At 40.5% G+C, this 16,077-nt stretch overlaps 1 protein-coding gene across 1 annotated transcript in view; it reads right to left on the reverse strand.

Moving 5' to 3' along the window:
- Positions 1-9,941: 9,941 nt before the first annotated feature.
- Positions 9,942-16,077, reverse strand: part of PROS1 (protein S) — a 32,657-nt gene continuing 26,521 nt past the window's right edge. The window contains exons 12-15 of the mRNA XM_077927230.1: positions 15,674-15,842; positions 13,970-14,121; positions 11,998-12,214; positions 9,942-10,479 (exon numbers count right to left, since the gene is read on the reverse strand). Coding sequence (XP_077783356.1) covers positions 10,292-10,479; positions 11,998-12,214; positions 13,970-14,121; positions 15,674-15,842 — 726 coding nt within the window. The 3' untranslated portion in view covers positions 9,942-10,291. The remainder of the gene's footprint in view (positions 10,480-11,997; positions 12,215-13,969; positions 14,122-15,673; positions 15,843-16,077) is intronic.

Genomic DNA, 16,077 nt, shown 5'->3' on the forward strand with positions numbered 1-16,077 from the left:
CTTGCCTGATGAAAAACAAACTAAAAAATGTGTTGCACAGTAGTTAGGACATCTTGGCAGTGACAATTCGTGTACCACTAACAGCTTATGTGGTTTTGAGGCTTTACAGCCTTTGGGTAAAGAATTGTTCTGAGTGCTGCTGATACCGCTATTGCTTTGAGTGTCCTCACACATATTATTTCATGGTATTAAATCATTCTTTTATAAACAATTGTTTATAATAAAACTGCTTCGTTACCATTGGACCCATCCCAAGCTCCTTGACTCTAAAATAAGGGTAAAGCTGGGACATATCTTACAGAGATCAACTATACAGAAATATACAAATACCAGAAGGTGGGCTGTATTAGCTGGGGAAAGCTAATATTTTGGCCCTGGTTTTATTTTTCTGTTGGAGGAGGAGTATTTAGCATCCCCATTATAATCTCTCTAGACTCACCACTGGTGATAAGATTCTTTCACAAGCCACTGTAAAGGACTCCTATTAATGGAAATAGAAGTGATGCAAACTGTAATTTTCTAGCATCAAAAATGAATAGGAGAATTTCTTCCCTCAGCTAAATATTCTGATTCCTGCAATGTGAGCACCAGCTATGAAGCACTTATTTGAAGTTTACAGTCCATATTTTCCATTCTGATGATAGGAAATTTCTTTAGAAGGGCATTAGCTCAGTGCTAGAGTATCTACTTTGCATGCAGAAGGTCCCAGGTTCAGTTCCTGGTGTCTCTGAGTAGGGCTGAGAATGTCCCCTGGAGAGTCACTGCCAGTCAGATGAATCAATGGTCCTATGAGTGTAATCATAGGGAGATTATCCCTGTATATGGATAATCTCCCTATGGGCTTTTGCTGCCATTTTGTGGCTGGACTTGCCCTCCAGCTGCCATTTCATCATGTGCCCTGGCTGATGGGAAACATCATTCCATTATAAGTTTGTTTAGTTTTTAGTAGATTCCGTAAACCTGGCATTGTCCAAATTAGTTTATTTGAAATATCTGGTTGCTATCTATCTAGCTATCATCTATCTATTTTATATATTGCCCTTCACAAGGCAGTTTTTAGTGTAAAAGCACAAAAATCCATAATATAATAAAAGACAAAACAATAGCGTCCCCTAGTTTCAAACGGCATAAATTGTTTAATTGGCCAAAATCCTAATTAGCCAAATCAATCATTGTAAGATGGTTTTGTAACAGTGATAAATCTAAGGTAACATGCTTTGTATGCTACTGTCAGACAGGCCCTCTTGGTATGCAACAGCGGGGGTGAAGGGAAGGTGATAACACTTTCCCTGAAATTTTAATATCTGTTCAATTTGGCCCACAGATTTAACCTGCAGCACTGTAGCACATTCCAGTATGCATAATCAACTCCATGCTCTGTCTTGATTAGGTGGAGGTCCTGAAAGGTAAAATGAAGGTTAGAAAGGGGCCCCACAGAGCAAAATATGTGAGAAACACTGGTTTGCTTGGCCAATCTTATGGGTGTATTCCTTCTCTGATAAGTAATGGTCAAGAGCACAAGCAGTGACTCATTTCTTCCAGAAGAGTCATCCCAAATGAATATTTATCCCAAATGGCTGTTATCTATCTATGAAAGAGGGGCTGTTTAACTATCTCATATACAGTTGATTTATCTTCGTAATGTGGAACCTCTTAATGACCTCTCCTTACTTACATTGTTAAACTTTTATTCAAGTACAATTTGAAGCCAAATAAATAATTTTACATATTTTTAAAGGTCTGATATCACTATAACTCTACTATAGTGAACTCTTGGCTTCATTTATGGGGTTGAATCTAAATTAATATTAATATTAATATTTCTTAATCTTTTTCCCCACACAGCCCTATGCATGTTTGATCAAAAGTAAGCCCCTCTGGAACTTATTCTCCCTGAGTTCAGTGGAACTTACTCCCAGGTAAATGCATACAGTGGTACCTCGGGTTAAGAACTTAATTCGTTCTGGAGGTCCATTCTTAACCTGAAACTGTTCTTAACCTGAAGTACCACTCTAGCTAATGGGGCCTCCCGCTGTCACCGCCGCACAATTTCTGTTCTCATCCTGAAGCAAAGTTCTTAACCCGATATACTATTTCTGGGTTAGTGGAGTCTGTAACCTGAAGCCTCTGTAACCTGAAGAGTCTGTAACCCAAGGTACTGCTGTATTGGACTGCAGCCTTCATATTTTCCAGTATTTACAATGAGAGTGAATCTGAGGCTGTGTAACACAATGTTTCATTCTAGAATCAATGGAGATGGAGTACTTGTCCACACACAGCCTAGATCTATTGTATTCTTTTTCCTTTTTGCCCTTGAAAAGTGCTTCTTGAGAAACTGGCTTTATTCCAAATATGAAATATCACTGCATATTGATTCTTGCATTACCCAGCAGTGTGCTTATTTGAAAATGTATGTAGGGGGTCTGGGCTATTGGAGTTGTATCCTCAGCAGCCCAGAGATACTTTGGGTGGATGTATAACAAGATTGTAATCACTCCTTATTTGTTCACCTGGAGCATTTGCAGGGAGACAAAAGCATTGATAACATAAAGAAGGGAAGAGTTTTAAAATACATTGTAAGTATTCACACCCACCCTTTGGATGGCAGGATCGAGAATCAATCTAGACTGAAAACAGCATGTTGAGGACAAGCATGAACAACTCCAGATTGAGAAAACCTGATTTTGTGCTACACAAGTGTGCATGTGCTGAAAAATGTTCCAGAGTTCCTGTGCTCCAAAACAGCATAGGGGGGAAAAATCATTCCATAGTCTCTGGCAAAGTTATTTATTTGTTTCTGTCATGCTTAATTTTCAACCAGTCTTTGAATTTTTGGAGGAAAAGTGGGGGCCATTCATAAGACTCCCCCCCCCCTTTAGCTCCATCATGGCTCCTTTAGGCTTTTAAAGACATAGCTAAGGGGACTGCAACAAATGTTAAAGGGATGGCACACCCTCACACACATATTATTTAAACACTGCTTTCGGCCACTAATATATTGCCCTTAACTGGGCTTGAATCTTTGCATTTTTGGATGCTTGTTCTAAATCCTTACAACTAAGGGAATCAGTTCCGCCACAATTTTTCCATCTGCATATGAAGAGTAAGACTGCCAATCAACCAGACCCAAGTTGACCAATTTTTGCTTTTAGGATTGTTACTAGAAAAGCAAAGGGGCAAAACTGCTGGGTGTGTGTTATCACCCAGTGATAGCCTGGGCAGCAAGGTCAGCAGCCAGCTCTGAGTGCTGATATACATTGAGCAGTTTGATACTGACACAGTACAGAAGTAGTCAATCCCCATTCTGCTACTTCACGAAACTGTCAGGGAAGGTTGTTGTGTTCCCTTCCTGTGCGCCTCAGCACTCGGAAGCTCAAGGTACTGGGATTCAGATATGGAAACATTAAATTCAAAATTATTTTGCATCCTATAGTCCTGAGAAGCATCAGAAACCCATCATCAGCCTTTCTGAGTTCAAGCTACCAATAGTGATCTGCTAGCTGGTTGCTGGGGAACAAAACAAAGCAATTGAACAAATATGAAGAAGAAGAAGAAGAAGAAGAAGAAGAAGAAGAAGAAGAAGAAGAAGAAGAAACAGCATCAGACAAAAGTGTACATATGAGGGTCAGCAGTAAAATCAATAAATATCTTAGGAGAATAAAGTCATTCCATATAGTTGCTCTATTCAGGTCAAGCAGAGTTCTTGGGTGAGGAAAGTCTACAAGTGCATGAGGCCATCAGTGGAAACAGCCTGACCCTTGTATCCACCAACTTTATAAATCTTAAAGAGTGGGGTCTCTGAGGCTGCTCTTAGGACCTGGGCGTATGGCTTTAAGAAGTCATTCAAGTGACTGGGTCCCAAACGGTTCAGGGTTTTAAAGATTAATATTGAAATTTTAAATTGAGCCTGGTAATATATAGGTACACAATGAAACTGTTGTGAAACTGGTGTGTTAAGATTAAACTACCTAGGTCCCACCAGCGTTCTGGCAGTAATCAACACATGTGTAAAAGGTAAAGGTAAAGGTACCGCTGCCCATACGGGCCAGTCGTGTCCGACTCTAGGGTTGTGCGCCCATCTCACTTAAGAGGCCGAGGGCCAGCGCTGTCTGGAGACACTTCCGGGTCACGTGGCCAGAGTGATGAAGCTGCTCTGGCGAGCCAGTACCAGCGCAGCACACGGAAACGCCATTTACCTTCCCGCTATAAAGCGGTACCTATTTATCTACTTGCACTTAAGAGTGCTTTCGAACTGCTAGGTGGGCAGGAGCTGGGACCGAACGGCGGGAGCTCACCCTGCTGCGGGGATTCGAACCACCGACCATACGATCGGCAAGTCCTAGGCGCTGAGGTTTTACCCACAGTGCCACCCACGTCCAACCAACACATGTGTAACCATGGCCAAACTGATTTCTCCAGACAGGGTCTCATCTGGAGAGCCAACCTAAGCTGGTAAAAGCCATGAAAGTAAACTGCAAAGAAGACACATTGTGAAAATAAGCAATTGCAATCAATAAATCATTGCAATCAATAATTTCCTGAAAGAAATAATAGTGGCACAATATTGTAATGATGCACCTACATAGCTCCCATATGCTTGAAAAGGTACATTTTCAGTTGACTGGGCCTTTAAAGCAAAGGAACCCCCAAAATAACATGGTTTAAGTCCATAATCACCATTTCTGAATATCCAAACAAGGATGTTCATGGTGAAATGCCAGATTTAAAAAATGTATTTTGGATTTAAATAAAAATCTGCTTTCTACTTCTTGGATAAGAAAGAGTCCGAAGTGTTTAGTGAAATGATCTTTCATAAGTTATTAGCATCATTTGAACTGAATTATTGCAGTCACTCAGCTCCATCTTCTGGTCTCCAAATGCATAACACCAGTTTTTTAATATGTACATGGATGGAGTGGAGTTTGGTTTTTGGTTGTATAGCCGTCTTACGAATCATTAGCAATCATTTATATTGCAATGTTTAGTGTGCAAAATGCATGAATAGTCCATTCTCCTTTCTGAATCATTATCCCCCTTCCCTGTAAAGAAAACCGAGGCTAATAGATAGATGGATATATAAATAGTTTGTTCCACCCTTCCTACAAGGAGTTCATAATGGCTCGCTGCAATTATTTGAAACAGGTTAGACTCAGACGGTTACTTGCTTAAAACACCGCACTAGCCACAAACCACTTTGGACCATCTTTTGATTTAGCAAACCCACCCAATGTAAGTGTGACTTTCAAGCTACATGCTGTTTGTTTGGGGAAGGGCTGGGCTTAGTGGTAGAGTAGCTGCTTTGCAGGTAGAATCCCCAGTATCTCCAGGTAGGACTGGGAAACACCCCAGTCTAAAATGCTGGAGATCTGCTTCCAGAGAGTGTCGACCAAAGATCTGACTTGGTGTAAAGTTGCTTCCTAAGTTCCTGATTGTTCTCTGGTCCTGACTCCTGGCTGGTTCTACCCCTTCTGCATTCTTGTGTTGTCCTCTGATCGCAATTGTTTTCCAATTCTGATTTCCAGCTCCCAGCTCCTAACTCACTCTGGACTGCTGCCCATAGCCCATCCTTGACAGTTAAGCAGGAAACTGATGATGTTTAACTGTGGGTAACAGTAGTGTGTATGCTAAAGTCTGCTGAAGGGTAGTGAGACGAATGTTTGCAATAGAGGGAGCAGATGTTCCAGACTGAAAGGTCGACCCTGCTGTGAAAGCATAGCAAAATACCTATCTGTGAGGGCAGTGAGAAAGTCAAAAATAAAAATACTATTTAATAATAATAATATTCACAATTGAAAATAATAATAATTTCTGACAATGAGAAGAAAATAGAAGTGTGTGCCACATAATTAGGCTATTGTATTGCTTGCTGGTTGGTGGATGCTTAGCACTTGGAAATAAGAGTCATAATAGAAATGTATTGGACTGTGTACAATGTAGTCACAAGAAACAAAATACTGATAAAGACAGAAAGAGAAAACTGAACACAGCTGTAGAAAAGCCTAAAAACTAGAGACAAAATTGGCAAAATCCTGTTCAGACTTCAAAACCCCTAAGCAAACAGCAGACTCGATTATTATGATCATTCCTGCTCAGTATGGCAAGAGTTAGAAGAACAATAAGACATACCACCAGAAACAATAATATTAATCTCTTGTCGCCATACATGGCACCATGAAAATACCCAAACATAGTACAAAAATGGAACTGGTTGTATTTCACTAAAAAGGACACATCCAAACTTATCCCCCCCCCAAAAAAAAAGAGAGAGCTTGCTTCATGATTCAACTAAGATGTTAAAACTTAGTTATTTAGCAGCTGTTCCCATTCCCTGTAAACTGCACGGCTTTCCGTTTATATTCCTCAGCCGAGCGTTGTAAAGAGTTCATAGCTGAGCTATTAAAAAAGACCCCCTGGTGCTACTCCAGCTAGAATCTGAGCAGCCCGGATGGCCTAAGACATGCTTTCCTGTCAAAGTGACATCTCTGTTTCAGGCTAAAGAGAAATGGCAGAGTCACCTGCTTCTTGGGTTCTCACCAGCTGAAAACTCTCAGTGGATCTTGTAAGCTTGACTTCGCTACGGTGCTACATTTCAGACAGTAGGCAAGAAAAATGTGGGGTGGGGTGGGGTGGGGGAGAGAAGGAGAGATGGCAGCTGTAGCACCACCTGAGTACCAACTGCATGAAGCATATAGGGTTGTTTATCTGTGCACCCAGGTAAGATTGAGTGCCTGTGCTGAAACTGCGTTTTGGCATTGTACTAGGGACAGAAGCCTTTTTTTCTAAATTGTGTGCATCAGGGGTTGACAGCATGACACCCTTGGGTGCCAACATGCCCACCAGTATCTCCTACTGCATGTGTGAAATCTCTCACTGAATATTCCCTGAAAAATCCACAAAGGATACAAGACTGTTTCTTCTTTGCATAGGGGCTCACCTCTCCTACATCCTGAACAAGCCTACATTTCACTGGGGGTTTTTTCCATTGATGGGAGGAGAGGGCAGCAAGGCTGCACCATTTTGTGATCCTTATTCTTCCTGCTCTTTTTGATGCGGCAGTCAGTTTGTGCTACTTCACGCCCCTCCCCCAAACAGTCATTTCACAACTGGGATCCACACAGCAATTCCTCAAAATATCAAATGGCCTCCGAAAGGTTAAGCACCCCTGGTGGACTGGTGCAGAGAGAAAGCCTACAAGGCTGGCTGGCTTCTGCTTCTGCCACTTGCAGGAAAGGCTATATGACAAATAAGAATGAAAGCAAAATATACAAACAGACATTCGTATGAATAGTCACAGTAAGAATAGCAGTGGAGATGCTTTGAGCAAATGTGAACAAAACTACCCAAAACTCTAAATCAGTGTAGAAGATGTGCTTTTATATTTGGAGAGGAAACACACATTTTTCTCTATTTCTAGATTGTAAGCCTCTTGGGACAGGGACCAGCTCACTCATTCTTTGTAAAGTATAATGTACAGGGATGAGGCTACATTATTAATAATACTAAAGCAACAAGCATAGGGAAAGAAAACGAAAGGTTTTTTATTATTATTATCATTTTTTGTTAAAACAAAGCAGCATTTACACTTTGGTGAAAAACCCACCTCTGTAATTTACATTACAATATCCATACAGAAAAACAAAATAGAACTCAATTAATTGGTTTTGCAAACTTCTGCAGCAATGTATCTGCTCAAACAGATCTTATTCTGCAAAATAATTACTGTCCACTACACTCTATGACTGCTACTATTAAAAAGACTGATATTTTTAAAAATAGGGGAAATGTTTGTTTGGTGATATTGTTTATCTGTTTGCATTTAACTACTACTTACATTTAGTTTTCTTAGAAAGATGTCATTTACAAACAAAACTATACCAAAAAAAAATCCTCTTTCCATGGCACAAACTAGCAATATGCACATGACTTGCAGAACACAGTAAACCAAGGTTTGGCATAGCAAGTTGTCTGAACCCACTCTTGTGACTAAACTTTGTTCTCACTAGCCACAAGTTGTAACCAAGGTTTGCTCTTGCTTTAGCTCAGCATGGTGCTAGACCAAAAGGGAGCTTGCATGTTCGTGCAGGCTTGCTAAGCTGTAGTTTGGCTTGCTGTTGTGTTGAACAAGACCAATATGTTGAGTATGGTTCCAGTGCTGTGAACTGTGGCAGCATGCCAGAAAACCCAAACAGGTAGGTGCAAAGAAGTTATCTGACTATCCGGCGTCACTGCACCCAGGAATTCAGCCTGCCAAATCATTTTTAATACATTTATTTAGAGCCTTTCTATATCACGTTCTGCCAAAGGTGACCTCAAAGCCACTTTGCATATAACAGTCACAGAATTTCAATGCAAATCATAAAAGGCAATAAAAACACCAGCCCTAAACAATGAAAACCAATTCATCAAGAACAGTTGAGTGTGTAAAGCTCTCGAAAGGAAGCAAACAACAGAAACTGGGCGTCTTCACACAGTTCTTATGCTGGGCTCTGTCCAAGGATGTCAGGTGCTGATATCAGCCCTCTTTGCCATAATTACTCATACTCAGTGCTTTTTCTCTAAATAAAATAAAAAAATGTTCAGGGGTAATCTCATTTTCCTACTCATACTGAAATCCTGCCCCTCAATGAGGCCAAATTTAGATTCACAAAATGTTTAGGGGTATGTGTACCCCTGCGTAACCCCTCCCCCAGAAAAAAAGCACTGCTCGTACTATTACTTGAGTTAGGTTGAAAAGCTTTTACTTGGTTCTTCTGAATTACAACCTCAATTATGCAAAAATAAGTTCCATTAACACTTACTGTAAGTGCTAGGCTCTTGAGACTGCGATCCTAAGCATACTCACTCGAAAGTCATTCCTGCTAGCAACAGTGGGGATGTGTATCTTTAAATACGTATAGGGTAGGATCAGGTATCAAAAATAAGGTTTGACTCAGATCTAAGCCATGATCCTAGGCATGATTCTGCAGGGATTGGGGATCTCAGTTGCGCAGAAAATCCAGTAGGCTGAACTTCCCCCCTTCCCAGATCAAATGATGAACATTGAATTCAACCATTCTTCCTGGATGGATAGACTGTGTGAACTTGGTTGCTGAGCCAATCCAGCCACATATCTACCTACCCCACATCTGATGTCGCATATGGATGTGATTTGGAGGAAATAGCCTTGCAGGCCAAAATGGACCTACTTAAGTGTGTCAAGGATCAAATTTGTAAAATTATTGTATTTTAATCCTATTGGCATCCAAAGTTCCTTAAGCAGCATATAATGTTTCTGAGCTATGTTCTAGCCATGGCTAAAAATATAGTGCAGGCTTCAAGCCTTATGCATGTTTTCCACTTAGAAATGGGAGGAGCATACTCTTTCAGCCAACAGAGGTGTTATGCTATGAAGAAATCTAAATGGGATGCATAGGCGGCCATCACGCTGCTCGCTAATAAAACATATATAGCATTCTTCCTAGAAGTGAAGCGCAAAGCTGGGATCCCGCATGGTGAATGGACAACATACTTTAATATCCATACAGACTTTCAACCTGTCCAATAAGTCAGATATATCACTTTTATCATATCTTCCTCTATGAATATCATAACTTGAAATATATAGTACAATGAGATCTTCCTGGCTCAGAATGTTTTATAAATGGAATGTCAGGTTACTCTATTATGGCAACTTTTTGATAGTAGAAGTTGTAGCCTGGTTGCTGCTGCTAATAGATCTGCTCTGAGAAAGAGGTTGGACCCATTTAATATAATCACTTAAAAATAGTAAAAATGCGTTGGGGTGGTCTCATTTGTAAATTTCTTCTAAATACTTGTGTCACTATTATTTACCTGGGACCTTTGAGACAGGATCTTCATATATACTTGATTTGCTCTACCTCTGTAGACCTGAAACACTCTTTTCGTAGGATCTATGTGCAATATTATTCTTTAGAAAAAAATGAAATGTCTTGGTTCAGTTTATTCAGTGTGATTATTTGCAGCCACAATACAATATATTAGAACCAAAACATTAAACTGAGTGCAGATAGATGTTTCTGGATTTATTCTCCAAGGTATAAAATATGAATGGTATAATTGTTGAACAGCAAACAATTCAACTAAAAACTCTCGAAATGTTATAACTGAAACTATTTTGATGAAATATTAATCTTGGTATAGTCCCTTTATTTTGAAAAAGGATGCAATTCTTTTGTTCTCAAAACACATTATTAGAAAAGGAGAACCTTTACAGTTCAATTTCTGTCCTTATTCATGTTGTGCAAAACAATCTGGATTTTCTCATGAGAGATTAATGAACAGATGGGAGATCAGTGGCAGCAACACTCAGCATCTCATCCATAAGCAATGGGCATGAATGCGATCTAATGTCATTCTTTTTGGAGATGGCTTCATCCAGATCCAGCTGTTTATCATTGATCTTCACCTCCATGCAGCCATTATAAAACACTGTTACAGGGGTTGCCTCAAGAGGAACATCTGCATTAAAGAAAATTAGCACTCTTTATTTAAATATTGATCCATGCTTCTTTTTATTTTTTGACATGTATAAATGGTAAAAGATGTATTCAGTTGTGTATCTCATATTACACATATAGAGACACACACATATTCAAATAAATGTAGAAATCAAACAAGAGTGAGGAATGTCACACAGAGAGATTAAACAAATAAAATAACATGGAAGACAAACATTTCAGCTATTGAAAATGCTCTGCATACTCCTGACATTGGGCTCCAATCCTTTCTGCAAAACAGCGACAGTCTGTAGGTACCCATTCATAATTTGTTCATCACATATTTTTTTTTTTTGTTCTTGTTGTGGGTTTTGTTGTTAAGCCTCATTTTGCCACAGAAAGGCACATGAACTTCAAGCTGGTACACTTCTCAAGGAGACTAATGGGGTGGGGAGTTAATCTTACTGAAAAAGGTCCTTCTCTTTATCCAGCCATTCCCTTTTCTTTTCTTAAAACATCTCATGGTTAAACTGTAGCCACATGGCTCAAACTATGAGGGAAACCTCCCTTAGGTGGCAACTGATGGTAGAAGATTGAGATTTTCCCAGAGAATTTCCCATTGACAAAAATGTGACTATAGGTGATGTGCCCTTTGACTTTCTGTTGTGTTGATTTATGTACCTGGATTATTTCTTTGTGTGTGCTAATTCTTTTCATGGTCCTTGAGAACTATGAAGCACATGGTGGTTCCATGTGATTCTAATTTGCTCTTTCCCCATTACTTCCATTGCCAAGGTTTAGATCATCAGCATTATTTTTCTCAGCTGATCTCCCCTTTCTCAAATGAGAGGAAAACACCCAAAAGGGCGACTACTGACCACTGGATAGCAAACAGTATGAAACTTCCATACAATGTGCTGAAGCTGATTCCACCCATAGGTAATCTAAACTCAAAACTTACTTGCACCAGCTAGGTAACATTGTTTATTAATGTTACCTCAGTGAATTTCAGTTATTCACATATTTCCAGGTTGATTTTTACACACAGCATTTTTACACACACAAGGAAGTTCACCAAATCATAATAGCAGGTAGCATTTTGGATGGCCTCTCATAAAAAGGCTTTCCTTTGCACATCTCCAAATTATTAATATAGAAATAATAGGTTGCAAAATACACTAGCTTAGTTACATTTCGTATGTAATTCCTCAGACTAGCCAGCAGAGGACACTTAAAGTATGCTGTAACAGCTTCATAAGATTACAGAGTGGGGGGGGGGACATAAAGGAGTGGGCAGGGAAGGAGGGAAACTAGGTCCCCTAGGGTCATGTCCAAAAATAGACTTTGTGAGAGAAAGTCCTCTTCTATTAGTGCTAAAACTAATGCAGTTTTAACCACTATTGCAATACCAGGTTCGCTAGAAACTATGCAACAGTGTTTAAAAAGAAACAAAAGGACAAATAAAATTGAAACAACAAAGTATTAAAGCATAACTTAATTATTCTAATCAATTAAATTAATTAAAGGGAACAACACTTACCAGGAATGCCACCCAAGTAGGTATCGATAGAGCCATTCATTGCTTGATCAAGGGCAGAGAGCTCCTGTTCCAAGGAGGCAAGCAGAGTGTGTGAATCAGCTGTAAGTTCAAGCTGCTGTCTAGTCACTCTGAGTCTCAGCAGCGTTCTTCCTGAGGTACACAATCGCTTTGACTCCAACTGGGCCACAATGACATTCTCAACTGATACAATGATATCCTATGGACCGGAAGCAAAGAATGGCCTTGTTAATTGAATTTATTTATTTCTTTTTTTTTCTATCCACAAGGAAACTCGAAGCAGTTAACAGTAGAACAGTAAAGCAAAGACAGCGATATAAAAAATCCACAGAAAAACATGAAAAAAGTTACAACAAATCAACAAATGCTCTAATACCCTATATATAAAATACCCAAGGGAAAAAAATATCACTTACCAAACAATGCACAATTCATAAATATTCAATCAATGCATCCTGACAGCAAAACCATGGTAATAAACAACAAGGGGACATGTACTTTGGTGGAATATAACCCCCAGCTGAAAATATACTGAAAATATTGCGACACACCATTAAAGCAGGCAAATCCACTCTAGAGCCAGCAGGAGCTAAACAAAAGCAAAAGAGGAGCCCTGCTGGATCACACTAAAGGCCTATTTACGGTAGTCGAGCATCCTGCTCTCACTGTAGCCATCCAGGTGTCTATGGGAAGGCCCCAGGCAGTTTAGTAACAGAATGGCCAGGCTAATCACAAGATCCTCTAACCAGGGAGGCACCCATTAGTACTCTTTCATCATAGGGAACTGAGTGTCATTATACCCCAACAGACCTTTATGGCAAGCCTGATGGCTCACACCAGGGGCTTCTCTGTTTATTAAGCATTCAGCCTAATTTACTTGTACAAAGCTTACATAGTGGCTAGACAAGGTTCCAGTCTTTACTGAGCATTTGTTGTGATTTGTATGTGGGATGGAAAACAGTGAGCACTCCTTCTGATTTGCGAGTGTGCTGGTTACACATTTTCCCGCTAATCATTCATTCATCCTATATTTTTCAGTGCCTTCAGTGATAACTTCCCCAATTGCAAAGTCTCAGTTGTTGCTGTTTTAAAGTGGATTTGATGCACCAGGGCAAGAGAGCGCTTTAACTGTGCAAACCTAGATTTACAGTGTGTGCTTGAATCCCTACCACCAGAAAAAGAGAGACTGGGAAATAAGGAGAGGCAGCCTTCTCCATTCTCCCAACTGGCAACATAAAGAGATGAGCTGCTGGAGGCAACTGTCTCCAGTAATGGTTGTGACTGCAGCCCAGCCTGGGGAGTCCTCACAAGGTGACAAAGCTGTACTTCAATGCCAAGGGAACTTCTGGTCTACTACCTTTAGTTGTTACATGTTTTATTTTCATACTGTAGCACATGAGGAACCAACTGTAACTGTTCAAAGAACTGTTCAAAGAACTTCAAGCGCAGCTTCATTATTTCTGATGAGGTAAAGCACCTTTGCAGGACTGCACTAACTGTACTATCATCCAGAGAAGAGTTTGCTTTAAAGAATCAGGTCGTAAAAATTCTGCACATAGTAAGCTAGCAGGTCAAGGAGAGATTTGCCACAGCAAACTTTCAAGCACACCATCTCCCAAGGGCATTCTGGAGTGGTGCAGTCGAGAAAGGAAAGCTGCCCCATTGAGTCACCTCAGGGTTCACCACTCTCAGTGGAAAAGCTCCATTCACAATTCCAAAACCAGCCTAGTCATTCACAAGTCCTAACATTAGAACTGTCCCTGGAGTCTTCACCTTGCTTTAAGCACTGTGGAGTGGGGGGTGGAGGAGGATACCGAATTTCAGTCAGATCAGATGCCATGGGAAGGTTGAGGGCTAAAATAGTATCCACACTTTCCCTCAACAAATTATCCCCCCCACTCAGCAAAAAAAGAGAGAATCTGGCCAGCTCTGTCCACAATGCACAAAGAACTACCTGTGTGCCCTTGGAGTTGGAGTCAACTATGGACAAAGCAAGAGGCACCGTTTCACCAGAAACCAAGGCAAGCAGGACTCCAGTGCCTGTGGATGGCCGGATGGCCAGGGTCATGTTTATTAACCAGTCTTCGGCGTTGTTCAGGCTGCTGTCTGTTTTATTTTAAACAAATAAAACAAGAGAAAATTGTCAATTTAGCAAGCCACAAAAGAATTGCTTTCTAGGTTTCTTGGAAAACTTGACTCTCTAACCAAATATTTAACACTGGGGTTTTGCCCTTCCTGAACTTTTTTGTTTAACGACCAGTATGTAATTTCCTCAGAGATCCCCCTTTTGATGGTTATAAGCCTCCCAGGAAGCCCTGATAAAGAACAGGATCAGAGTGTGCCAATTGCCCTGACATACTTATTCTTGGTTATTGGTCAAACTGTATGATTGCAATGTTCACAGAAAATAGGTAGCTGTTGATCTACAGCACATCACAAGAAGCTTTTCACCCGATAATCTAGTTAGAATCACATCCTGACAACAATTTAGGCCGTCTAAATCTGAAGGACTGCCTACTTCCTTTTGCCTCCCTTGATGGTATGGTTTACAAGTGTTTACCTATATATGTTCCAAAAAAATATGTCCCACCTCTCAGGGGAAAAGCAATTATATATAAAAAAAATCAGAATGCTGCTTCTTAAATATTTTGAAATGAAAAGGTGTCTTGAAAGATGGTAGGGTAGGAGCCACTATATATCTCCCTAGGAATGAAAGGAGGCAGGAGGCCTGTACTAAAAATGTGCTCTGACATTTCATCTGCCATACACAGAAGCAGAGCTGAGGCCTGGGAAATAACTCAAACTAAATACAGTGTACCTCGGGTTACATACGCTTCAGGTTACATACACTTCAGGTCACAGACTCCGCTAACCCAGAAATAGTACCTCGGGTTAAGAACTTTGCTTCAGGATGAGAACAGAAATCGTGCTCTGGCGGCGTGGCAGCAGCAGGAGGCCCCATTAGCTAAAGTGGTGCTTTAGGTTAAGAACAGTTTCAGGTTAAGAACGGACCTCCGGAACGAATTAAGTACTTAACCCGAGGTACCACTGTAGAGGACACTGCCTCCTACTTTGGGTATTCTGGTACCACATCAAGCCTACCACCCACATGGTTAGATGGAGAACATTTTTATAGTTCCATTGATTGCACTGAGGGCAAAGTGAAAGACAATGCCCTCCCCTCTCTGTGTGCTGTTCCTTAAATATAGTAACTAAAAGGTAAAGGTAAAGGACCCCTGACAGTTAAGTCCAGTCACAGACGACTCTGGGGTTGCAGCGCTCATCTCACTTTAAAGGCCGAGAGAGCCGGCGTTTGTCCACAGACATTTTTCCCAGGTCATGTGGCCAGCATGACTAAGTCGCTTCTGGCACAATGGAACACCGAAACCAGAGCAGTGCATGGAAACGCCATTTACCTTCCCTCTGGAGTGGTACCTATTTATCTACTTGCACTTTGACGTGCTTTCGAACTGCTAGGTTGACAGGAGCTAGGACTGAGCAATGGGAGCTCACTCTGTCATGGGGATTCGAACCACTGACCTTCTGATCGGCAAGCCCAAGAGGCTCAGTGGTTTAGCCCACAGTGCCATCTGCGTCCCAAATGACGCAGCTACCCCAGCTGAAAAATGTTTTCAGAGAAAGTGTGAGAATTACTTACTGTAGTTAATATGAAACTTTGCTGCTCCAGTGCCAGGATAGTAAGATCCTTTCCCAACGCTTACTAAACAGTGTTTGCTTTCTTTCTGTTGAATGATGTCTTTTACACCAGAATTTCCCTGATTCAACAAGTTCCAGGCACGAATACACCCATCCAGGCGTGGGTTAATCTGAAGAAGAAGTTGCAGCATTGTTTGTGGCAATCTACAACGGTCCCAAAACATATCCCATACTACATGTTACGAAATGTCATCTAGACACCTTTTTCTTTCTTTCTTTTTTTGGAAAAAATTAATTAGTAAGTTTTATAAATATGCCAAATAGTATAATTTTATATGCTAACAAAATTATAAATGGTATATTATATGTTGTTAAATTAGTACATTGAAGTTTAATAGGAAAGTA

Source organism: Podarcis muralis, chromosome 4 (assembly GCF_964188315.1).
Source record: "Podarcis muralis chromosome 4, rPodMur119.hap1.1, whole genome shotgun sequence".
In the NCBI taxonomy this organism is placed as follows: Eukaryota; Metazoa; Chordata; class Lepidosauria; order Squamata; family Lacertidae; genus Podarcis; species Podarcis muralis.